The sequence below is a fragment of the Microchirus variegatus genome (genome assembly GCF_963457635.1).
Source record: "Microchirus variegatus genome assembly, chromosome: 22".
Taxonomy (NCBI): domain Eukaryota; kingdom Metazoa; phylum Chordata; class Actinopteri; order Pleuronectiformes; family Soleidae; genus Microchirus; species Microchirus variegatus.
The window spans coordinates 4,679,934-4,707,279 of NC_139823.1; the positions used below are offsets into that span (position 1 = coordinate 4,679,934).

Here is a 27,346-nt window from a genome sequence, read left to right on the forward strand (position 1 = left end):
ACTCTGGTGGACAGTTCTGGCCCATGGGCCATACGTTTGCCACCCCTGATTTAGACGAGTCTGATTCCATAAACATCTACTCTAAGTTACTTTTCAGCCACTAAGAAGCATTAATGATACTCATGAGTTAATGATATCAAAACTAATGTTTATTTGTAAATTACAAAAGCATCTTACAATATTCAGCAACAAGAAAGCATCCATTCATTCTATCTTTATGTCTCGACACTTTAAAATGTCTGTACCAAGCTAAAATGTACATTTATAATAGCTAAATTATGGTGACTGTATATTGTTGAACATTCAGAGCACCTGAAAAAAACATAGAACACATAGGAGCAAGCAGATCACATACAATATACACATTTTGACATTACAATGGAAAAAAAATAAAATAAATTGTGAGTAAAATTTTCCATATTGCAGCTTTACTTAAGAGTCTATTAATAGTTATGGAGAGTAACACTTGTGCTTTCCTGTTACAAAGGTTACTTTTAACGTTCATGTAAAGACTTAACAACACCCGCTGTTGTGGAAAAACATAGCAAATGATCAAGTTCCATTAGACAAGTCACACATATGCATTGGTAGCTGTCGTCCTGGTGATACTGGTGACCCCGGATCCACTGCTATCCGTCGTCTTGGTGATGCTGGTCAGCCCAGAGACGCTGCTGCCACTGCTGCCACTGCTGCCACTGCTGCCACTGCTGCCACTGCTGCCTCTGCTGCCACTGCTGCCTCTGCTGCTTCTGCTGCTGCCTCTGCTGCCACTGGATGCTCTAGATTTTCGACTCTCGCTCACCTCGGTGCGAGCCACATACACAGGTTCCCTTTTTGTCGGGGGACCCGTGTAGGCATCAGCGTCCTGGTAGCCAGGGTAGCGTTTTTTGCTGAAATTTTACAAAATAATTAGTTTTTCGGTATGCAAGGCTATGGTGGGTGGGTTAAGAGTTAAATAATAAATCATTATAATATAGTAATAGTAAAATTTTACCTTGAACGGCATCCTTCCCTCCCTGCAAAGATACTGTAAATAAGGCCTCCAACAACAAGCAAGGTGGAGCCTCCCCAGCCAACGAAGACACCAACGCCTATTTCAAACCTGGCAATAAATAAAGGCATATTTACTATCTTGTCAAACAAACAGAATGATCATTTAATGTACACTTCTTCACTCATAGAGAAACACATTAATAAAACTACTTTTTGATATTTATTATTTTACTGTACTTACTTCTGGGCTCTGTAGTGAGGATCGTCAAATTCTGCTCTGATCTTGTTTCCGTAATAGGAGAAAGCAACCATAGAACACATCCCTGAAACGGCACAAAGATGAATCATTCGCTTACCTTTTGTAAAATAAATATTTTGTATAATGCCTCACCTCCGATAAGGTAATTCATCCCCCCAGCGAAGGTTACTCTTGCATTAGCAATCTCGGTTCCCCCAATCTTCGTGCACTTCATTCCCACTAAGACCAGCACTGATCCAAAGAAGGACAAAATGATCGAGATGATGATGAGAGCTCGGCACATGTGAATGTCCCCTGTCCAAGAGCAACAAAGACATTTTCAGTACCTCGACAAACCGCAGGTAAACACGTTAAATTAATTTTTAGCACCGTCGTGTCTTCTGCTGAAATGTGTTTTACTTACAGTTCAGTGCAAGCATTGATGGGATCCCCTTACAGTCGGATACTCCTGTTGAATCAGAGATGCAATCCTTCCACAAGTTGGAGAAGTAGTTTGAAGTGGTCAGGACTATGCTGTCCACTTCAGACCAAGTCCAAATTTCTGTTGGCATTGTGGAACACACCAGGATCCATCCAGCTACGCAGACCACAAAGCACCCGATCTCCATGTACATCACCACAGTCCTGTAACCCATCTTTGTGGCAAAGTCGAAGCCCTGTTGTCAGAGAAAGGACAAATCCCTGCCACGACACAAGCTCGGGGACATGTGTGAACGTCTGAACGACTCATCTTTAGGGCTTGGCCACAGACGCTTGCACACAGAGGAGGGTAAAGGATGTTTTGTGTATATCATCACATGTTTTGCCTTCAACTATCTTCGCTGTGCTTGTGAAGGGCACCCTGATTATGTGTTTGCGGTTATTCCCGTCTGCCAGCATGGGTCGTGTACCATTTACTTCTTAGTTCAAAGTGGGCAATGGCACACAGAAAACAAGGCAGGTTGGTAAATAATGACGTCATTTTTATTACACATAAGGCCGACGGGAGTATAATACACTCACATGGTATTGTTTTTCGTAATCTATGAAAAAAGAGCAGGTTCTGTCATGCGGAATATCTCGAGTCGCAGTATTATATTATTATGTGTATGTATTAATGAATGAAGTGTAAACACAGCTGTTGAGTATAATATAAGAAGAATGAGAGATAAGAATAGTAACAACAAAAGGTTTATGATTCATCGTGGCACAATGCTATGTGAAGGAGAATGCTATGTGGTATGGTAGTAGTTTTGTTTTAAAGTTATTTATTTAATTAATATTTATATAGTCATTCATAGCTATTAAAGTAAAGCTGCTCTCTTAAAATGAATGTGCCTGCAGTGGCATAACTTAAAGGTGCCATATGTAAGAATGTGGCCATAAACGGTTACTACATTCAAATTCAAAATACCGACGTCTTTGAGGTTTCATTTTCTGACGTAACTGGCAACCCGTGGTTGCTCGGCAGCTGAGACTCTACTGACTGCAGTGATTGGTAGACGGCGGTAGGTGGCGCCACATGCCAAAACATGATTTCAAAACATAAACATGATTTGCAGTCTGCAAAATATATTTTTTTAATGCGAATATTTTGTCTGTACTGTTGTTGTTGGTGAGTTCAGTTTGTTAAATGAACATTATTCCTGAGTCTCTGTGACATATTAGGAGGATTTTATGGCCAGTTGCTTTAGATTTATTACATAATGCACCTTTAAGAGCATCTCTAATTCTATCCATCCAATAGTCCATTTCTGAAAATAGGTTTGTGCCATTTCTTCTTTCAAAGTCACAATCTTGTGGTTTCCTCATGTCACAGGAGTTGCCATTTTCTTGAACTTGGATTGATCATTTTAATCTTAATTTAAAAAACTGCCCTCAACAGATATGTAAGAGGAATAGTGAAAGAAAAAAACAATCATCTGCTGACAAACAACCAAAGAAAAAAGTTCTGGTATTCAGATTCTTTTATTGGGAACATATGAGAATATAGCATATAAAGTTGCCTGCCTTTTTTCATCTTTAACTTAATGAGTACAAAGTTTAGTAGATAACTCATGGTTATGTCATTTTAAACAAAAAAATAATACGCCTGAGACAGTCTAAAACAGGGTGTCAAATGTATGGCCCGGGGGCCAAAACTGGCCCACCAGAGGGTCCAATCTGGCCCACAGGATGAATTTGTTAAAATGTCACGTGCAAATGTCAAATACAATATTTTTCACTTCCAGATACCTGTGACTACATGTTTGTGCCTTATAGATAAGGTGTGATATAAAATAAATATAGGCATAATATTGTTGAAATTAAATTGCACTTATATTTCTCAAGAAATGCCATGTTTTGTGAAAAAGATACTTCATTAAATGTAAAACAAAGGAGAAAAATTCAGAGCTCTTGTTGTTCATAGGTTATTATGCTATTATTTGACTGGTCCGGCCCACTTGAGATCACTTGTGCTGTTTGTGGCCCCTGAAGAAAAATGAGTTTGACACCCATACTTTAAAACAATGTCAAAAGGTTCAAAGTATGTGCAGATTACATACACATGTTATTTGTTTACAATTAAAAATACAAACGGCAAATTTCTTTTGAATTTATTAATGTATTTTCCCACGGACAGCTACATCAAATTAAAAAAGTTGTTTTCAAAGTACAACAATTTGCAGAGCTGTTAAATGCAGAAGTTGTATGGAATATATTCATTTTTATAAACTTGGGAGAAATAACCACCAGGTTTCATGTACGGCTCTGTGTCTGTCAGAGATAGTGGGCGATATCTTTTAAGATTTACCAGTGGCATCAACTGTTTTATATTCACATTCCTCAAACATATGTATTCTGGGTCCTGGGGGAGCTGCTGTAGTCTGGAGGCGTCCTCTGGTTTGCAGAGTTTGCGTGCATCCCCTCTGGGGTATGAGGTGATATGGGAATGTGAGGCTGCACCTTTGTTATTATGTTGTGCTCGACTGTGGCTGTGAAGATACGGGACGCAGATTTATCTTTACAAATCCGACAACTAACTACATGATATGACTCGACAAAATTGATGTATAGAACAGGTCGTTTAGTTTTCTATGTCATGGAAACATTTCATGTTTTACTTGTACATACCTTTTGGTAACACAATGTGATGGAGAAACAGAACACGCTGTCTCCAAAGACAAAAAGCAATGGTGCAGTGGTTCTCCGTTCATTGAGTCACATTTCAATATTTATAATATTAAGAATCTACAGTTACATCATGCTAACTTCATCTCAAAAAATAGTGGGTCACCAGCAAAGCATGTAATAATTTTAGGTACATTTCATTCCCACCAGAGCAAACAAAGAACCAAAAAAAAAACCCTATACAGACTGCAGTGATCATCATCTGCAAATTACTGATTTACACAACACAATTGACATCACACCTGTCCTTTACCTGGTGAAAATAAATAAATAAATAAACAAACAAACAAACAGAACCCAGGTAAATATAACCTAGGGTTGAACATAAACACAAATAGTCAATAACATTAGAAACACCATCCATCCATCCATGCATCTTCTACCACTTTATCCATCACATGAGGGTCGCAGGGGCACAGGGTGATATAGGTGGCGTCACACCCTGGACAGATCGCCAGTCCTGGGCCACATACATAGACAAACAACCATCCCATTAGAAACACAAACCATACAACATTTAATTTAAATAATTCAAAAATGGAATTGAATTGAATTAAATCATCATAGTCATTGTCACCATCAAGTCTGGAGCTGAGCACTAGTTGGAGAAAAGACAAATGTCGGCCATCTTGATCACGTGAGAGGGCAAACATGGTTTGTGTATATCATGACATGTTTTGCCTGTGTTTTATGAAGGTCACTTTGACCTTTGAGGATCTGTTTGTTGTTGCTACCCAGGAATCTGCCAGCACAGGCTCGGTTTTATGCGCATTTACTTCAAAGTCTGACTTCGGGCTGTTGTGTTCCCGTTTCACAAAAATTAAACTAAACTGAACTAAAATATTAACTAAACTACATTGTTGAATTACATTTCAAGCGCAGCACATAGTCTCCCAGATTACACTTGTTTCTGACATTTCATCAGTCTCTCACAGAGGGATTTATACATTTCAGTTAAAAGGAAACCTGTCATTATTTTGTTACTGAAAATGCAGTCGTCATCAAATGTTTGATTAAAAATCTATTTGAGGGGACAACGTTTCAGTGGTGAAGGATCACAGTCCTATAATGCACTTGTATTTTTTTGTAAAACTGAGTAAATGCAAGTATTAAAGGTGCCATAAACAACAAAAAAACTTTAAAAATCAAAGTCTAAAAAAGGCTGAAAGACAAACAGGAAGTGGGCTAAGTCTACTTCCTGCTCTGCAGAAACTCCTTTGCTTCCTTCTGCAGTCTGTGGACATCCTCTGTGGTCAAAAACTGTTACTACATTCAAATTCAAAATACCGAGGTCTTTTGGGTTTCGTTTTCTGATGTAACTGGCAACCCGTGGTTGCTCGGCAGCTGAGACTCTACTGGCTGCAATGATTGGTAGGTGGCGCCACATGCCAAAACATGATTTCAAAACACAAACATGATTTGCGGTCCACAATACAAATATTTTGTCTGTACTGTTGTTGTTGGTGAGTTCAGTTTGTTATATGAACATTATTCCTGAGTCTCTGAGACATATTAGGAGGATTTTATGGCGTTGCTTTAGATTTATTACATAATGCACCTTTAAGTCATAGGTTCTGTCAGGAGGACTTAAAATAACACAGGACATTCAGGAAAGTTAGCACTTCCAATTTTAGGCACAACATGTTTTCAAAGTGATTCAGTAATTCTACTGTGGTGAAGTCCCCAATACCCAGTTCCACTATATAAACACACAGTAAATGAATTAAGCGTAAACATAATTTTATTGAGTATGATATACAAAAACATGACAAGTGAATGAGAAGGACCACAACAATTGGGCACGTTAGAGAATTTTAAGAGCATGTTCATATTATCATCCATTACATTTAGTGATTCATTTGGAATTCAAGCTCCAATGTCTTTCTGGGTTTGCCCTGTTGGTGTTAGAATCAAAGTTAGTTAGGTTTTGAGATACTAGACGAATGCATCTCTGTCTGACATTTTTGTCGGTGTTGTCTGAGAGAGTTTTGATATCTTGGAGCTGTTGGAAGGTCCCGATCCTAGATATGACCCGTACTGCAAGGAGGGTTTGTAGTAGCCAGTGTACGTTCTTCCCCTGGTGCGAGGGACCATGTATGTGCCTCCCCCATAGGCGTACACCACTTTACTGTAAAGGGAAAACGTGAACAATTTGATTGTGCACTATGACCCAGGTAGCTGCAGAAAATAGCTTGAAGACGGATGACTTGGATACCTTTCAGGACAGACTACGCGGAAGACGGTCACAGCGTAAAAGATAGCTCCCAAATAGATTAAAAAACATCCCACTAATCCAAGAAATATGGGAGGCCCCAGGTCATACCTGGAATTAGGAATAATATAAATTCCAAGACACAATTTACATTCAAAAGTATTGTGGAAGAAAAAAAAAAACTGTACCGTAAGATTCCTGGCCCTAAGTTGTCAGAAAAGGTTGTTCTGGCGACCCTGTTGATGTATAAGCAATAGCCAGCAATATTTGACACACCTGTGTGCAGAGGTTTCGTTGATACCGAGAAATAATGAGGGTTAAGTGTTTCGGCTGTAGCTATACGAAGATAAACAAGCGTTGCATGACCTGTACTCACCACCAGCGAAATGAAATACTGCTCCACTAAAAAGCATTTTGTCTTTGGTTTTATCGCCTCCTCCAAGATAAGTGCAGTCCATCCCGAGAAAGCTAAGTACCACAGCAAAGAATCCCAGAGTCAAGCCACACATCAACAGTCCTCGCACTCCTTGGACAAAAGCTGAGAGAAACACAAAGATATTAGGTAGGTGTAGCATTGAATGTTACAGTCTAATGAGCACAGCCTCTGACCTCTGTCCACTCTGTTCACAGACTCGCTCTTTCATTTCATTTTGAGGAGGCAGGACAGCTAAGACAACACGAGTCAATCTTTTGTTCTGAATTTGGTCAAGGCTTTTTAAATTAATGAACACTTTTCTCAAGGAAAGACTTCACTTCCTCAGATACTAGTGTTATTGTGTTGTGACAAACCTTAAGTAGGTGAAAGAGAGCTTTTTCTGCCAACATGACTTTATGAAAATACTAGTCGATACTAAAATGATATATACATTTCAAATTGAAGTATAAAAAATTACAGTAATGTTAATTGTGTAGCTCAATGTATCAACCCAAGAGGAAATGAATTGGGCTGAAAGGTTGCTGGTTCAAATCCTGGGAAGGGACAATGGCTGGGGTGCCATTGAGCAAGGCACTCAACCCCTCCATTGCTTGTATATGTTCACTACTGGTGTCTAATAAGGCTGCGTTAAATGCAAATGTAAGATTAATATTGCTGTTATAATTGTTGTATATATATATGTGTGTGTGTGTGTGTATATATAATATATATGTATGTGTGTGTATATATATACTGTATATATACACACACATATATATGCAAATGTAAGATTAATATTGCTAATTGTTGTGTAACAATGCAACAATGTTGTATATATATGTATGTATATATGTATATGTGTGTATGTGTATATATAATATATATATATATATATATACACGCACACACACACACACACACACACACACACACACACACACACACACACACACACACACACACACACACACACACACACACACACACACACACACACACACACACATATATATAAATACATTTTACTTCTCAAACTTAAACTAAGTTTATATTTTCTTCAAACATTAGAAGCACCTGTTTGGAGGTCAATTCAACATATAGAGCACTTACGGGTGACACTCCAGAGCACTGGGAAGTCTCGACAGTTGGTGACAGCTGTAGAGTCAGTGAAACAGTCCTTCCACAGGTTGGACCAGTACCAGGCCACCTTAATGATAAAGGAGCCTCCTTGTCCTCCGAGCTGGGTAATCCTCCAGTAGTCCATGGCCATGGTGCACAGCACAAACAGCCATCCCAGTGATGTAGTTAAGAAGCCAAGTATTTGCACCAGTTGTTTCTTCATGTCTGGAATATCACCCACTTACATCCACTGTCCTCACTGGTAAGCAGGTGAAACCAGTTTGGTTTAGAAGTGAGTATGACAGTGTGTGTGTGTGTGTGTGTGTGTGGTGTGCTGCCAGTGTTGACAAGAGTGCTGTAACCATTGTGTCATATGTTTACTGTAAACACTCAGGAGTGTGTCTCCTAATTTGACACCACTTCTCTCTCTCTCGTCAGTTTTTACGACCCTTTTGCTTCATCAAGAGTATGAGAAAGTAAATTTTTATTCATATGATGATGCATATAAAGTCCATAAGTGAAGACACTTTCACTAAGCATCTTGGCAAAATCTATACAATGCTGCCCTCTGCAGACATGCAGAAGGAACACAATAGCAACTCAGAGGTATTTATTTTAATCAATTTTATTTCTTGTTTCATTTTATACTAAGATAGTGAGAATGCTCTACTCCCAGAAACAATGACAAGATACGTGTCTTTTTTTTAGCCTTCAACTTAGCTTATTGTGAAATTATAGCTAATAGATATACAAATTAAAGATGGAAACCACATACAAAATGTCTTACAAAAATATTACAAACTTATATAGTTACATCAAATGTTTTTTTGTTTTTTTTTAAATAATAAGTACTACATTTAACACAGATAACTGTTAAAGACAAGTTGTAAATAAAATGCATCACATTCCTTTAAAAAACAACAACAACAACGTATCCCTAGCTGTTGCTAGGCAATAACCACCAGGGTTCGTGTCGACATACATACTATACATTTTGAAGATTTACCAGGGACATCAACTGTTTTATATTCACATTCCTCAAACATATGCATTCTTATCAAAGTGCTGGGTCCTGGAGGAGCTGCTGTAGTCTGGAGGCGGCCTCTGGTTGACAGAGTTTGCGTGCCCTCTTGGGTACGACGAGATGTGTGAATGCGAGGCTGCACCTTTGTAGATATATTTCACTTGACTACGGCTATAAAGAGACAGAACACAGATTCATCTTCACAAATCTGACAAATAGAGTCAACAACATAACATATATATATACATACAATATAAATGTAAACATGGTGTGTTTTACTTGTACAGACCTTTTGGTAAAGGAATCAGTGATGGAGCAACAGAATATGCTGCCTCCAAGAATACAGAGGATGGAACCTGCCCAGCCGATAAAGAGAGCAGCTCCTAGTTCGTATCTGGAGACACGAGACAAATAAAATAGAAATTAAACCATTACAGGTGCATTATGTAATAAATGTAAAGCGACTGGCCATCCTCCTAATATGTCACAGAGACTCAGGAATAATGTTAATATGACATACTGAACTCACCGAGTACCGAGAACAGTACAACAACTAAAGACTTTTGCAGACTGCAAATCATGTTTATGTTTTGAAATCATGTTTTGGCATGTGGCGCCACCTACCGCCGTCTACCAATCATTGCAGCCACTAGAGTCTCAGCTGTGGAGCAACCGTGGGTTGCCAGTTACGTTAAAAAAAACCTAAAAGACCTCGGTATTTTGAATTTGAATGTAGTAACCGATTTTGGCCACATTCTTACATATGGCATCTTTAAATCACAATTTCAACATTTGAAATATTAAGAATGTACACGATCCTTACTTCTGTGCCATATACATTGGGTCAAAGAATTCTGACGTTATCCGATGTGCATAAAGGGAGCACGCTGACAGAGAGCAGAAGCCTGAGATGAAAAAAAAAAAAACAAGATTAATGTACGTCAACAGAGACTGCTGTTACACAAATGACTCCAAGGACTATTATATACTTACCACTAAGAATAAAATTTACCCCAGCAAAACAAGCGATCCTGGCTTTGTTTTTGTCACTTCCCCCAATTTTTGTGCATTTCATTCCAACCAGGGAAAATATAGATCCAAAAAACCCCAGACAGACTGCAGCGATCATCAGTCCCCTGCAGGCTTGGATGTAACCTGCAAACATAAAACATAGGTTAATATATAGAGTATGTAGTCAAAAGTCCTTTCTGTGCTCCCTACAGGGTCAATGAGTTATTGACCTTGTGACCAATTTACACATTAAGCAAGAAATAAAATGTGCCATGTGTCCATAATTGTTTTCAAGCGCTAAGACTTAACACATGACTGCCTTGGTATGAAATGTCTCATTCAAATGTGATTTTGAGGTAAATATTACCTCGGAAGTTAGCCTGTCAAAACTAGTGAGCCGTGGTAGAAACTGCCTCGGGTTCCAAGAAAATAGTATTTGTTGTAGCATTCAGGCTCCGATAAGTAAGGCTGAGCATGGACATATTTTGAATTAAATGAGTTGTTCCTGGCAGACTTGCATTTGTCTTTAAGATACTGTGTATATCCAGTCCAGACTCTTCAATCTGAAATTTCTAGTACAGGGCAAAGAGGGCAAAGTGCACATTTCTGAGGAAGAAAGAAACAGTGATGCATGAAACAGAGAAGTAAACCGCAGCGATAACAAGTGCTCATCACCTAGGAAAAGAAACAGAAACTCAAATCAACATGGTTTAATTAAACCTTTAAACCTTTACGTCAAAGAAAGAAACACCAAAGAATCCAATTAAGATGAAAAAGAGCCAACCATCCAGTGCTAGCAGTGAGGGGAAGTCTTTGCAGTTGGAGACTCCAGTTGAATCAGTGACACAGGTCTTCCACAGATTAGACCAGTAGGTCGCAGTGGTGATAACTGTTCCATCAAGAGACGAAACCTTCCAATAGTCCGTCGGCAAGGTGGAAGACACCAGCACCCACCCTGAAGTTGACAATATGAAGGCCAGGATCTCCTGATACATGCTGCTCGTACTGCAGAGAGGGTTCTCTCGCACAACTGGGGCCTGCACTGAATTTGGACCTAAAAATCGATCAGCGGTAAACCGAGCTAGCAAAGTTTGTTGAAAATGTGGCTCGGCTGAGCACAAGCGAGTTCAATGGAAAGGCTGGGATTTATGGTTAATGTGTTGTGGACTGTTCTATTCTGCAGGGAGGAGTTTGGCCCTAATCATCAACGAGTGGCCGTTGGTGCATGTGTGCGTTCAGAGGTGGGCATTATGCCAATTAAAGCAATCATTTGATATGTGAAAATGTAAGGATTAAATACTTGTTTTGTTAATTAAAGAGAATGTAAAAGTATTAATGTAGTAACCTGCAACAAGTGAATGTGGCCACATATACTTATGATGCGAATGAAAGCTCTTTACTGGAGTAGTATGTCATTGTACTGCTGTCACCATCAGATGGCGCTGATTATCTAAACCATTTCATGGCATCCAGTTTGATTTAGTAAATATTTTGGGCCTGGTTAAGTTCTGGGTTGTTTACTGTTATTATTGTAACTTACCATTGTATATTATATAGCAACTCTAACCATACATGGCCAATCAAATGCTCTGGCTATTATATACAGTAGAGAAGGACAGTGTCATAAACAATACATTGAATAGACACGGCAGTAAATAAATAAACTGAATTAGTCCTGAAATAAATGACAATAGATTTAATTTAGTTTTTAAATTTTTGTGTCAGTATAATATTATCTATAACTTGTTGTAACTTTGTTTACTTGACCTCTGTGACTCAGAAACTCTCAGTATGACATTTCCAAACAAAGGTTACACATACACCACCCGTTTAAAACCCATGAGCAATAATTTAGAAATGGAAAATTAATATTATCAGATGTGTGATGATTACATTTATCGGTTTATTTTATGACCACATTTGACCATATCACAAGACCACATATATACTGTATATATATATATATATATATATATATATATACAAAACTAACAGAGATTAAGTAGGCTTCCATAAAGGTTCCAAAAATTGCTGCACATGATAAAACCATTACATAACTGTGAAATTTTAATAAAATTATTAAACCTGAACATCCACTCTATGAATAAAATATTTTATTCTCATAATTTTGAGTATTGAAGGAACTGCACAGCATTATAATATATCTTGACACATTATGATAGACTTTGAGAACCAAAGTGAGTATTTCCCATTGAGTTAATGTTCATTACACTGTACACAGGATACCCTTTTTCAACATATGTTAAGCAATAAAATATTAAAGAATTAAAGTTTTAGACTAATGGTGAGAAGATACTGACGCAGCAGCAGCTGACATCTTTTGAACTTACCTTCCAGATTAAGGATAGTGTGATGCGGTCTGCAGTGCAGAGCTCCGATAGCATTTCCAGCACAGTTATTCCACAGACCCTGGAGCACCCAGGTCGCTGTGATGACTGAGGATGCCCGGCTGGTGGCCTTCCATTCATTGGACGCCGTGGCACCAATAGTAGCACCCAGCCCGGCAAGGCCGCTGATAAAAGCCACAATCTGTAAACCTGACATTTGTTGGGTTAGGATATTTATTCAGTCGTTTGGCAGATTCAAGAATCACCCCAGGCAGGCAAATTACACTGTGGACATGTGTTTTCACTGAGATGATTTACAGACAAGATATCTTGCCTTCATCTCTCATGGTGGGGCTCTCCCCCACACAGGTGTCTGGAAGTGAAATAGTGAAGGAAGCATGAGCTGGCAGTTAGTCATTACATTTTGGCAAGCGGTATTCCGAATAGTTCCCCTGAGTGTCCATGTTTTAGTCTCAAAACATGAGACCAGGTATTATATTAACATAAACAAAAATAAAAGAGTAATCAGTAATCCTAAAAACAAGAGACGACGTGACAAAGTCCAGTTACTAGTTCATCTATTTCTGCATGCAACATCAGGGAAACATTACTAATGATTGTCAGATCCATCCATCCATTATCGACAGCTTTATCCTCCACCGGAGGGTCGCGGGGCCCTCATCTCAGCTGACATAGGGCAATAGGCGGGGTACACACTAGACAATTTACCAGTCCATCACAGGGCCACACATAGAGACAAACAACCATGCACTCTCACACCTACGGTCAATTTAGAGTGACCAATTCATCTATTATTTTTTAGATGAATTGTTATTTTTTCTATCAAATCTTTTTTTTTTTACAAATCTGTTCAAACATTTTGGAGGTATTCAGGCAAATGTCTTCTATAATGTCACCCATGTTGGATTGTTTGTCTGTTATTACTTTGTGGCTTGACTCTCGGATATACATACATATATATAAAAAACAACTTTAAAAATTAAGTCATTAACAATATTAATACATTTATATTAATACCAACAAGGCTGTTATGTTTAGCTATATATATATATATATATATATATATATATATATATATATATATATACACATATATATATATTTTATTATATATTTAAATAAGTAGGTTAAATTTAGGAGAGATTGGAGCCTGACCCACACCCCTGGCCAGTAGGTGGCGGTAATGCCCCACAATGTTGGTAGCCAGCCGCCGCTAAATACCAAGAGGAAGAAGAAGAAGACCCATAAAGAGGACACTGATTGGTCACATATCACACACCTGCTCATCTTCACGCAGGTGGTTTTCAATCAGCTGATGACCACCGATTGCCGCCACCTTATTTATCTTCCTCCAGCCAACAGCACCGTGCTGTTACTTTGAAGAGACGCTGCATGAACAAGAAGCAAAATGAAAAAAATAATAGCCAAAAAGAAAAAGTGTTGAGTTACAGAAAATGGCCCGGGAGGAAGGAACTTGTGGTGAATACAACCTCAAAAAGAGGAAACTTTAAAAAGAGGGTAAACTATAAGAAAATTACCGCGGTGTGACGTCAGACGCCGAAAAGGTGGCCGCGTGGTCCGCTCGTGGATAAAATCACTGCAAGGAGCTTCAAGATGGCGTGTTCGACCGGGTCCAGCCTGGTGGCCAGTTCAGAATGGTGAGTAACTTTGGTTAAGTTAACTTAATGACTCGGTTTACTGAATTATATGCTCAAACTTGGCCCTTCACTGTCGGCTCAATTGCTCAATGTCATCGTTTGCTTGAGCTATGCTTCATTGTAAGCTCAACTTTGGCTTCGTGTTTGCGTAAACACTCAAATTTAGCATTAGCTACGCTGCCACGCTGTGCCTCCATAGTTGGCTCAAGTTAGGCTTATACGCTCAATTACAGATTTTGCTCAGTGTAAGCTGAATTGTCAGACTGTTCATTATTAGTTTAGGCTTATGTGGCCCATACCTTGTACAAACTAGATATACTTGAGCCGCCAGTGTTTTTTTTTCTTTCTTCCCTTGGCAGCCATTTTTGTCAGTTGTAGTCCTATTTAAACCGATGATTTAACTTCAGTGACCTAATTTTTATTTTCATAAATCTGTGATTTAATGTCATGTTTGGTCCATGCTCAAAATTCCAACACTTAAACCAAAGACTAAAAACAAGTTAAAATGGCCACTGTGCTATGTTAATTCACTGTTGCGTTCATGGTCATTACTACTGAGTTGGAGATTCAGTATCTATCTATCTATCTATCTATCTATCTATCTAAAAAAATTGGGGAGCTTTGGACTTTGGGTCTAATTTCAGAATGCACCTAAAATGCACTATAATATTTACAGGGGAACTTCAGATAACCTTCTCTAAAACTTTGAATGCATATGTCCAATTGTTCAATGTTTCAGTACTTATTGCATAACATGCTTTTCTCCAACAAGGTGATTTAACTGCAAAAATCACTACAACCGTCTGATGTAGTGGTTCGAGAACAACTGAAAGGTTTTGGTTAAATGACAAGTTGTATTCAAACAGTCCTCTTCATCATGATGATCAAATTGACAACATGAGACCAAGACAACACTTGATCAGGCTGCGATTTTATTGTGGTACTGCCACCACTGTTAGCTCTTGTTTGAGATAAATAATGTACCATTGCATCCTTCTACTTAAATATCCTGCTTTCATGGTAGAATATCACTGTAGCATGAACTTTTCATGGGGATATATATAGTTTATATAGATATATATATCTATATATCTATATAAACTTTTATTGTAGTCATTAAAATACAAACTTTTTTATTTTTTAAGGAAAAACCTTCTGCTTCCTGATCACGGAGACCTGGTTGGACACGTCGTATACAAAAGCCAGAGACTCTCCAAAAAAAGGTGAGTGACATCTTTAGAGACAGTTCACTACCCCAATGAACATGTTATGGCTAATTAACATAATGTATTTAACTGATGGCAATGGGCCATTAATTTAATCACAAATATATGTAAAGGTTTATTTTCTGCTGCTAGGATCAAATTAGACAGATTTATCTAAAAAAATCTGACATATCAAAAATAACAATGCATTAAAATCAGTGTTTCTGCTAATCATTGACCCATCTGAGGCTTTGTTTTTATGGGAATTATTGTAATTTTCTGTGTTTTATTTGGAATTGTGTAAACTTGGTTGCCTTTAAATGCCTTTTGAATGGTTAACATTTCAAAAATATTATTTGATATGCATATTTTAGGCTGAAGTAGCTTTAAAAGATTTAAAAGACTATTTAAAGTGGAAAAAATATTAACACAATTTTACAGCAGTTTTTGGAAAGGTGGCATTTTCTGCCGCTAGGAACAAATTGGATTTTTTTTTTTTTTTAAAGGAGCTCCTGAGGGTTAAACATGGCGTTGAACGAAGTTAAGTGTTGGCGTTTGTATTAAAAATTCTCCATATATTTATTTTCACTACTGGCAATGAAGATCGTCTCCAAATATCGCTTACCGGCCTCCTTGACTAATAATCGGTATCGGCCCTGACTAAGAAACATTGGTCTAGCTCTACTTTTTCTCAGTCTGGGTGAACCATGTCTGTAACTCATACAACTGCATTGCGGAACACATGACCTAGTTATTTTACACCTGTAACGGCAGAAACTTGAACATTGTTGAGGCTGTAGACTCAAACATTTTGTTTGTTTTTTCTCTAGATTGATCTTCATGAAGATCTTCAAATTGTAGGTCATGATTTAATTCTGGGTGGCCGCCGTGTCCCCTCTCTTTCTTGGCCGCTGTGCCTATATCTATTTGCATTGTCCGACATGGCCACGTTCTTTCTATTATCCTGCTTTCCATCTGTCAAATAGCTGAGGGTTGTACATGGAGCATTTGCCACAGGTTGGTTTTGCATGTTCCTGGTTAATCTGGTCCTTGTTAGTTATATTTTTGTGGAACTGCTGAGCGAGTGATATGAAAGAATGAGGTGTGTGACTGATGCAGTGTTTGAAGTTCTCTGGCAGCTTGTCTGAAAGAATGCTGAATGTTGAATGAGTTATGTGTGAGTGACTGACTCGGACTGACATTAATCTGACTAAGACTCACACTCTTGATTGTCTGGATTTAGAATAGTTGAGATGCTCTGAGAATAAGATTCTTTTCAGCAGTTCACATTAAAGAAGATACATGGTGAAGATGAGTTAAAATGCACTAACATTTCCTTTTTAGGTCGGTCTACAAGGGTGAGTCCATATTTTTTTTCTTCCTTAGGGGGCTACATTATTGGCCTCCATGTGTTTTAGGCTTTGCAGAGTAGGGAAATGAACAAAATAACTTGTGTGTTGTATTACTTGAAAGTGGAGGTACTTAGGTGTGGGCTTGCTAGTCTAGCTGCCCACAGCTAACTACTCTATCACACTACTGTCAATTTACATGTTAAGGTAAGAACATGCCTCCCTATGGAGCCGTTTTCTTCCCTTGTGGCCTTGTGGCCTAAACCGCTTTTTCTTTCCAACTTTCGGACTTTCCAACAAAGTAAGTGACACGCAGGCACACGTGCCATTCGCTCATCCGGCCGCCGTGCCGAGCTGTCCTGTCCACTTTAATGAAAATGTGTTTCTAAAATAAAAAAAAAATTGTTTGAGGGATAGTGATGTTGGAGGACCAGATCTTAAATGAGGTTTAGATAGATGGTAGGAATAAAGTGTATTTTGTGCCTTGTATGCTATGTCACAAGGCTTAGGCTTCTTGGCCGCTGTGCCTTTTTTATTTCTCTTTTCCATCGTGGCCATTAATCAACCATTAGCTCTAGCGCGCAAAAATAATCCTTGCGATCTACAAACATAGTACCTGGCTTTGTCATGCCATAATACAAGTAGGCAATGACGGCCGTCTACCCTCACGGCCTATTTGTATTATTGTACGTCTGGCCTTGCGCGTCTAGGAATTTTACATAGGCCAACATGGATGCCATATCCATGTACGGTAAGTGACTAACGTTTCTTTCAGCATCAATCAAGAGGAGCACCAGACATCCGTGAATGTCCATCCTAATTAGATTGCGTTTTAGTTATGGTAAAATTTCAAACGGTAAGGTCATTTTTTCTCATTTGCTTGGCCGCTGTGCCATTACTATACCTACTCTGAGCTTTTTCACATCTGTCTCTTGATTCGTCATGGCCACAGTGTCATGACTGTACTGCGGCCTTGCCAGTCTATAATTTCTCATCTGTTTTTCCTATGTTTTCCTGGTAACTGGATTGAGTGTGTGTGTGTGAGATGACTGACTTGGACTGACGTTACTCTGACCTTTGGACCAAGACGAAGACCAACCCCTTCTGAGTCCCGTCTTGGATGGCTGCGGTCAGGACTTCGCCCAGGATGAACCACCCCTTCTACGATGAGGATTTTGCCCAAGATGCACTGGCCCTTCTACGATGAGGACTTTGCCCAAGATGCACTGGCCCTTCTACGATGAGGACTTCATCCAAGATGACCTGACCCTTTAATGATGACGCCTCTTTTTCACCAGATGTCTCCAGGTACATTCTCTCAGATGGTACCCAATTTGTTCAATCCAAATTTACTTAATATTGAAGTATGCTAATTTTTTGTTTATTTTTAGATGCTGGACTTTGCCAAACTGTTCAAATGCCTCAATGGCTGCTGCATCACTCTGCCCTTTTTAAAAAAAAAAAATGGACTATCACCTGAAGCAGAACCCCCACTGAACTACACACACACTTGACAATATAGCATAACTCTCAAAAATATTTAACGATTGATTACGAAAAGCTATTCCAGGAGTCAGGGTTGAGACTGATGTGCAAGTACCCTCTTGTATTGATTTCATGCTTAGCAAAATCAGGGTTTAAGTTGCCTCGACAGTTTTTCACTCCGCCAACCAAGACAATTGGGGTTAGCATCATCTCAAATGGCTGACAAAGTGGGCGGATCACTTGTATCTGTCAGTGTAGATTAGGGAGGGCATCCATCGGTGGGCCCTGACTGGATGTGAGAACCTGTCACACTTGACCAGGTGAGCTACCTGAGGGTTTTGTCATTTGTTTACTTTTTTTCCTTATGACTCAAATTCTGCCTTGTTTTGTAGAGACAATGCTGAAGCGGATTTCTGGATCACGGTTCTCCATGTTGGACACAGCGACCTGGAGAAGTCCCATCCTGGATGGCTGTGGTTAGGACCTCGTCCAAGATGAACAGACTCTTCTTAATGTATGTTTATTCAGTGCTAAATTGATGATTTTATTTGTTTATTTATTTTTAGATGTTGGACCTTGCCAAACTGTTCACATGCCTCAATGGCGGCTATGTCACTGCCCTACAGGACATGGTCACTGGGATTTTTTAACTTTTTTAAATAGACTTTACTACCTATAGCCAGAACCCCCACTGACCCACAACCACACTTGTCAATACATTGTACATGCAAGGCATCACGACACTAAAATACAGACACAGCTCCTTTCGTAGTTGCAGTCACATGACTCTCTAGAATATGTAACGGTTGATTACGACGAGCTAGAGCAGGTATTCCGTTATTCTCAACTGGTAATTGCTTTGGTAAGATAATCATTTCCTGATTTGATTATAAAGCTAAGCTTTGATTCTTATGCAAGTGTCGTCGCATTAGATTTTAGGTGTTATTCAGCCCATGGGTAATGTTAGGAAATATGCTAAATGTGGCATTTGTTGGCGCACTTTAGATATCCGTTTAAGTCTTAAACTTTATGCACTGTCTTCAGCCTTTGTAGTCCCTAACTAAACTGGAATTCAGTATTAATGGCGACTTGTCTCACTCTGTCAAGTTTATTTCCTTCTAAAGACTGGTGTTGAACCTATTTGTGTTCATAAAGCTTTTTTGTGCGTCATGTTGGGAGGCCTCCCAGCAGGGGATTTTAATATTCCCCTGCAAAATTCTGCGTTACTCGTCTGAGGGATGCAGGGCTATCCTGCACAGTTTATTTCATAAATGGGATTTTAGGTTGCAGGTTTAGAGCGCGTGTCTTTAGGAGGAAACAAACCTGGCAGAGAGACAACTCTGATTATTTAACTGAAGGTTACGCCAAATGTTAAACGTTTAACTTTTGATGTGACGACTTGAAATAAAACCTTTATTCTGTGGGCTGAATTCCAGGAGCCAGTGTTGAGACTGATGTGCAAGTACCCTCTTGTATTGATTTCATGCTTCGCAAAATCAGGGTTTAAGCAGAGGACTTTTTATGGCAAGGCTACACAATCAGAAGGAACATTTGTCTTGGCAATCTGGAGATTTACTATTTTCCATGCAGCCAACCAAGATATTGGGGTTAGCATCATCCCAAATGGCTGGCAAAATGAGGGACAAAGTGAGTGGATCTCTTTAACTGTCAGTGTAGAACAGGAAATGCAGGTATAGATAAGGGAGGGCATCCATCGGTGGACCCCGACTGGATGTGAGGACCTGTCACACTTGACCAGGTGAGCTACCTGAGGATTTTGTCATTTATTTATTTTTTTCTTGTGACTTATCAAATGATGCCTTGTTATGTAGAGATGATGAAGGCTGCATCAGATTTCTGGATCAGAGGACTCCATGTTGGACACCACAACCTGGAGAAGTCCCGTCCTGGATGGCTTTGGTGAGGACCTTGCCCAAGATGAGCTGACCCTTCTATGACAAGGAATTTGCCCAGGATAAACTGACCATTCTATGATGAGGACTTCACCCTAGGTTGAACTGACCTTTCTACGACAAGGAATTTGCCCAAGATAAACTGACCCTTTTCGGATGAGGACTTTGCCCTCGGATTAACCGACCCTTCCACGATGACCCCTTTTCCACGGGATGTCTTCAGGTACGTTCTTTCAGATGGTCCCCAATTTGTTTCATTCATATTTGCTTAACACTAAAGTGTGCTGACTCTTCATTTATTTATTTATCTTTAGATGTTGGACCTTGCCAAACTGTTAACATGCTTCAATGGCTGCTATGTCACTCGGCCCTACAGGACATGGTCATTGAGATTTTTTTTTTTTTTTAATGGACTTTACCACCAAAAGCCATCCCAAACGGCTGGCAGAGTGAGGTACAAATGAGAGGATCGCTTGTGACTGTCAGTGTAGAACAGGAAAGGCAGGCATAGATTAGGGAGGACATCCATCGGTGGGCCCTGACTCGATGTGAGGACCTGTCACACTTGACCAGGTGAGCTACCTGAGGATTTTGTCATTTGTTTACTTTCTGAAAAAAAAAATACTTATCAAATTCTGCTTTGTTTTGTAGAGATGATGAAGGCTGAAGCAGATTTCTGGATCAGAGGACTCCATGTTGGACACACGACCTGATTGAAGTACCATCCTTGATGGCTGTGGTGAGGACCTTTGCCAAGATGAACTGATCCTCCTACGATGACGCCTCTTTTCCACAGGATTTCTTCAGGTACGTTCTTTCAGATGGTCCCCAATTTGTTTTATTTTACATTGACTTTATGCTTAAGTGTGCTGATTCTTTATTTGTTTATTTTTAGATGTTGGACCTTGCCAAACTGTTCACATGCCTCAATGGCTGCTATGTCACTCTGCCCTACAGGACATGGTCACTGAGATTTTTTTTTTTTTGGACTTTACAACCTAAAGCCAGAACCCTCCACTGACCCACAACCACACTTCACAATACACTGTACATGCACATGGGAGGCATCATGACACTAAAATACAGACACAGCTACTTTCATCGTTGCAGTCACATGACTCTTTAAAATACGTGAAGATTGATTACAACGAGCTAGAGCAGGTATTGCTTTATTCTCAACTGGTAATTGCTTTCATAAGATAATTGGTTCTTGATTTGATTATGAAGCTAAACTATGATTGATAGGCAAGTGTAGTCGCATTAGATTTTAGGTGTTATTCAGCCCATGGATAATGTTATGAAATATGTTAAATCTGGCATTTGCCGTCAGTCTTTGTAGTCCCTAACTAAACTGGAATTCAATATTAATGCTGACTTGTCTCATTGTCAAGTTTATTTCCCTCTAAAGACTAGTGTTGAACCTTTTTGTGTTCATAAAGCTTTTTTGTGCGTCATGTTGGGAGGCCTCCCAGCAGGGGATTTCAATATTCCCCTGCAAAATTCTGCGTTACTCGTCTGAGGGATGCAGGGCTATCCTGCACAGTTTATTTCATAAATGGGATTTTAGGTTGCAGGTTTAGAGCGCGTTTCTTTAGGAGGAAACAAACCTGGCAGAGAGACAACTTGGGTTATTTAACTGAATGTTACGCTAAAGTTAAACTTAACTTTTGATGTGACGACTTGAAATAAAACCTTTACTCTGTGGGCTGAATTCCAGGAGTCAGGGTTGAGACTGATGTGCAAGTACCCTCTTGTATTGATTTCATGCTTCGCATAATCAGGGTTTAAGCAGAGGACTTTTTTGACAAGGCTACAGAATCATAAGGAACATTTGGAAATCTCCCTGTTGCCTCAACAGTTTTTCATGCAGTCAACCAAGACATTGGGGTTAGCATCATGCAAGATTGCTGACAAAGTGAGGTACAAAATGAGTGGATCACTTGCAACTGTCAGGGTTGAACAGGAAAGGCAGGCATAGATTAGGGAGGACATCCATCTGTGGGCCCTGACTCGATGTGAGGACCTGTCACACTTGACCAGGTGAGCTACCTCAGGATTTTGTCATTCGTTTACTTTTTTCTTTTATTACTTATCAAATATCTGCCTTGTTTATTAGAGATGAAGGCTGCAGCAGATTTCTGGATCAGAGGACTCAATGTTGGACACCACGACCTGGAGAAGTACCGTCCTGAATGGCTGCAGTGAGGACCTAGTCTAAGATGAACTGACCCTTCTATGATGATGCCTCTTTTCCACAGGATTCTTCCGGTATGTTCTTTCAGATGGTCCCCAATTTGTTCAATTTATATTTACTTGATACTAAAGTGTGTTGATTCTTTGTTTGTTTATTTTTAGATGTTGGACTTTGGCAAACTGTTCACATGCCTCAATGGCTGCTATGTCACTCTGCCCTACAGGACATGATTGCCAAGATTTTTCATTTTTTTTAAAAATAGACTACTACCTAAAGCCAGAACCCTCCACTGAACCACAACCACACTTAACAATACACTTTACATGCACATGTGATCCATCATGACACTAAACTACAGACACGGCTACTTTCATGGCTGCAGTCACATGACTTTAAAATATGTAAAGATTGATTACGAAGAGCTAGAGCAGTTATTCCTTTATTCTCAACTGGTAATTGCTTTCATAAGATAATTGGTTCCTGGTGTGATTATAAAGCTAAACTTTGAGTGTTATGCAAGTGTAGTCACATTTAGATTTTAGGTGTTATTCAGCCCATGGATAATGTTATGAAATATGTTAAATCTGGCATTTGTTGGCACACTTGATATCCATTTAAGTCTTAATCTTTATGCACTGCCTTCAGCCTTTGTAGTCCCTAACTTAACTGGAATTCAATATTAATGCTGACTTGTCTCATTGTCAGGTTTATTTCTCTCTAAAGACTGGTGTTGAATCTTTTTGTGTTCATAAAGCCTTTTTGCGCGTCATGTTGGGAGGCCTCCCAGCAGGGGATTTCTATCTTCCCCTGCAAAACTCTGTGTTACTCGTCTTAGGGATGCAGGGCTATCCTGCATAGTTTATTTTATAAATGGGATTGTAGGTTGCAGGTTTAGAGCGCGTTTGTTTAGGAGGAAACAAACCTGGCAGAGAGACAACATGGACTATTTAACTGAAGGTTACGCCAAAGTTGAACTTAACTTTTGATGTGACGACTTGAAATAAAACCTTTATTCTGTGGGCTGAGTTCCAGGAGTCAGGGTTGAGTCTGATGTGAAAGTACTCTCTTGTATTGATTTATTTCATGCTTTGCAAAATCAGGGTTTAAGCAGAGGACTTTTTATGGCAAGGCTACACAATCGGAATGAACGTTTGCAAATCCCCCAGTTGCCTCGACGGTTTTTCATGCAGCCAACCAAGACACTTGCAACTGTCAGTGTAGAACAGGAAAGGCAGGTATAGATTAGGGAGGGCATCCATCGGTGGGCCCTGACTGGATGTGAGGACCTGTCACACTTGACCAGGTGAGCTACCTGAGGATTTTGTAATTAGTTTACTTCTACTTTTTTTTTCCTTATGCCTTATCAAATTCTGCCTTTGTTGATGAAGGCTGAAGCAGATTTCTGGATCACAGGACTCCATTTTGGACACCACAACCTGGAGAAGTCCCGTCCTGGCTGCAGAGGACCTCGCCCAAGATGAGCTGACCCTTCTACGATGAGGAATTCACCCAAGATGAACCAACCCTTCCACGATGATGCCTCATTTCCACGGGTTGTCAGGTTTGTTCTTTCAGATGGTACCCAATTTGTTTAATATCTATTTACTAAATACTTAAGTGTGCTGATTCATTTTTTTCATTTACTTTTAGATGTTGGACCTTGCCAAACGCTTCACATGCCTCAATGGCTGCTACGTCACTCGGCCCTACAGGACATGGTCACCTTTTTATTTATTTTTGTTGTAAATGGACTTTACCACATAAAGCCAGAACCCCCTGCCTCCACAGCCCCACTCAGTTTAGGAAAAAAACATAATTGAATTTGGTGTTCTTGGGGTCATTAATATGACCTCTAAACATTTGGGAAATCATGCAAAAGATCGCAACCTCTCTGCGCAACCCAACTGAATCGATGTTTGAGTGACTTAATTGCTAAATTTGTAAATCGGTCAAGATTTTAATGAGCTGGGTCTTCTTCACACAATGGAGAACAAGGTAAATTTAGTCGACTCGTAACGTGGTAAGGCATTTCGTCCTTCCCCTTCTTCTCTCTGTGTGTGAGGAAGTCTGGCCAGGGATCCTGACTGTGTGGCATACCATGGCTGTGCTGTTTCCAAAATCAGACAAGGATCCATCTGATTTTGTGACTCAGCTTGTCATGATATGCATGGACTTTATCACCTAAACACAGAACCCCCCACTGACCCACAACCACACTTGACAAAACACTGTACATGCACATGTGATGCATCATGACACTAAAATACAGCCACAGCTACTTTTAGCCTGTAATGATTGACATTGAAAACCTGTATTTATTGCCCTCTTTATATCAGTAAAATGTTTGTTCTGAACTTTATGGTTGACTATTTATTTCAGTTTTTCTGTGATTAGTGCTATTTTGACAAGTAAAAATGTGGAATTATTTAAAAACAAATTTGTGTATTAAGGATAGAAGTTGTTGACCCCAAGGAGCAGTTTTACTGCTGGCATCCGAACCAAACGGTGATCGCGTGTAGTTGGCTGCAAGAGTGGTTTGTATTCAAGTGCTGGACAAAGGAACCACTTGTGTTTCCGACAGTGAAACTAAATTAAAAGCCTGCACAGTAGATATTAAATCTGGGTACCATTGAGAATAGTTATAAATGGGCACATCTCAAAGCTCTAGTGGATTAATGTGATTTTTTTTTTTTTTTAAATCGATCTCGTCAAACATGACTCTGCATCAGTTGCAAAAGCAACTCAAACTTGTACAAATCCAGATAGGGGACCGGTCCTCAACTTTGCTCAAGGTTTTAAATGGCATGCATCGTGATGCATCTCATAACTTCCTTACATTCAGCTACTAACACCTGTGGTATAAAAAGATGCTGCTGGACATGAGACTTGTCATCTTAGATATGCCTTTAATAAGATGTATTATTTGTATTATTTAATTTTATGTTTATTTTATTTAATGAAGTTCTTTTTTTTCTGTTTTACCCTTCAAAAGGATTTGTTTTTGTAGTATTGTTTTTGAAAAGTGCTATTCAAATAGTTCTGTATAGTGTTATAGTACCAGCAGTATAAGCAGCCACACATGCAATGCTAATATTTCTGATCCCGTCTAACCCCTGACTGTCTCAGCTTCAGGTACAGTAGATGATGGGATGAATCACAGTCAGATAACACTCCACAAATCAGTGCAGGCAAATACTCGGCAGTCAAATACAACCCTTAAAAGAAAACAATCTGTAAATGACCAAAGCCTGAGGCACAGATGTAAATGATGTTAAGCAGGTTTGAGACAACTGAGTCGTATACAAAGAAGTCAGAGTAGCTTATTGCGAATGAGAGCTGGTGATCTGCGTGGCAAACGAAGATGGAGAGAGGGACGAGGAGTTGACTCTTCCAGTCTCGGTGTCCTGTGTATCGTGACTGACGGGAAGAAGAGATGACTGACATTTTGGTTGTGAGATGATGCTTTTGTGCTTTTTTTGTGCATATTCTCTAATCAATTCACCAGTCAAATATTCTTTAAATGTGCTTGGTCCAGACACTGTTGATCATTGGAAATGGGTCAAATTCCAAACTGGGAAATTATGTTCTCAAATGTCTTGTTGTCTTCTGTTTTATGAATGAATGAATGAATCCGTTTTAATTATTTGTGTCGTATGGAGCAAAGAATTACGGATTAGAACGGATTACTACCGATTATCATTAATTTGGTAATTGTTACAGCCCTGTTTTTTTTTTTTTACAGGTTTGTCATTCTTCACGTTACAATTGGCGATTATTTCCCTAATCTATTCATTCTTTTCTCTGTTTGGTCCTGAAAATGTTGATCAGTGTTTCCTCAAATGTCTTGTCCACAAACCCAAATTTATTTTTAAATCATTTGTCATACGGAGCAAAGAAACCAGAACATGTACACATTTTAAGAAGCTGCAAAATCAGAACTTGTTTTAATTATAAAATTATAAGTGATAAGGGTTTCAAAATTCAGAATTGAAGGTGGTGAACTTAAATGTAGTTTGTAAATAATATATTGTGGCACAATCTTGGCTGATGGTAACAAAATAGACTCAAACCTCCTTGGTTTCATCAGTAGAGTACTGCAATACACCTCATGGTGCAACCTGGACACATCATCAATGGTGTTTCGGGTCTGTGAATTATTTTTTTCTCAATGTGGTCCTAATACTCTGTCATATGAGGGGTTTCTGCAGTGCAGTATCGGCTCACATCCGTTACGTTTAAACCTGTCAGAATATTTAAATTTGGCAGGTGAACAATAAAAGGAGACGGAAGTTAACGGTTAATTTGAAAATAGAAAAGTTAACATTTAACATCAAGTTAACAGACTCGAAACTTGAGTGTGACTCAGAGGAAATCCTCTTTTGGTCATAATTAAGGAAGTCATTTCTTAATTCAGATTTGATAAATAACAAATAATAACTTGTCTTTAACATTTAGGAACACCGTAGTATTACATGGTACTAGCCTCCCTTTGCTCTAAAAACAGCCGCAGTTCTTTGTGAAACATTCCTTTGAATGGTGCATCATTTTTTCTTGTCATCTATGGTGCAAATCTCTTCTATCACATTTCAAATTCAGATCTGGTGATTGGGAAAGGGGAGTCAACTAAAGTTCACTAAATTCTTTGTTTTGTTTGTGTAACCTGACTTTCTTTTGTAGCTTAGTACATGCCAGAAGAAAGTATTAGAAATCGCTCAAGCACAGATGTTATTTTTGGATAGATTAAACCCGTTTAAGTGCTTGCTTTTTTCTTGTAATGAAATACTTGTATTACACAATGTGCAGTGTTACATGTTTTATTTGAGTACACGCTGTCACTATACTTTCACCACCACATCATAACAAAATATAGTCATCATTAGTCCTAGTTACCTACAAAAAGTACATTTTAAAGCTGGGGTGGGCAAATGTTTCCAGACATTAAGATGATTCAACTCCATATCAAATGCAATTTGTCTTCATACTTCTTCTC

General features: G+C 39.1%; 3 protein-coding genes across 3 annotated transcripts; all 3 read right to left on the reverse strand.

Moving 5' to 3' along the window:
- Window positions 1-571: 571 nt before the first annotated feature.
- On the reverse strand, window positions 572-1,887 carry LOC310942950 (claudin-10-like; the record flags this gene model as incomplete). Its single annotated transcript, XM_083908424.1, has 6 exons — window positions 572-688; window positions 803-890; window positions 995-1,102; window positions 1,235-1,316; window positions 1,385-1,546; window positions 1,656-1,887. The coding sequence occupies 6 exons, from the start codon at window positions 1,885-1,887 to the stop codon at window positions 572-574; spliced, it is 789 nt and encodes a 262-aa protein (XP_083764550.1).
- A 4,450-nt stretch (window positions 1,888-6,337) lies between these two features.
- LOC310942827 (claudin-10-like) lies at window positions 6,338-8,371 on the reverse strand (the record flags this gene model as incomplete). Its single annotated transcript, XM_083908269.1, has 5 exons — window positions 6,338-6,530; window positions 6,618-6,725; window positions 6,803-6,890; window positions 6,991-7,152; window positions 8,140-8,371. The coding sequence occupies 5 exons, from the start codon at window positions 8,369-8,371 to the stop codon at window positions 6,338-6,340; spliced, it is 783 nt and encodes a 260-aa protein (XP_083764395.1).
- Window positions 8,372-9,186: 815 nt separating this feature from the next.
- Window positions 9,187-12,861, reverse strand: LOC310943458 (claudin-10-like; the record flags this gene model as incomplete). The annotated part of the gene is made up of 5 exons (XM_083909029.1): window positions 12,535-12,861; window positions 10,166-10,327; window positions 9,996-10,077; window positions 9,462-9,566; window positions 9,187-9,343 (listed from the first exon to the last, which is right to left on the reverse strand). Exons 1-5 carry the CDS (start codon window positions 12,746-12,748, stop codon window positions 9,187-9,189), a joined length of 720 nt encoding a protein of 239 aa, XP_083765155.1. The 5' UTR covers window positions 12,749-12,861.
- Window positions 12,862-27,346: the final 14,485 nt, after the last annotated feature.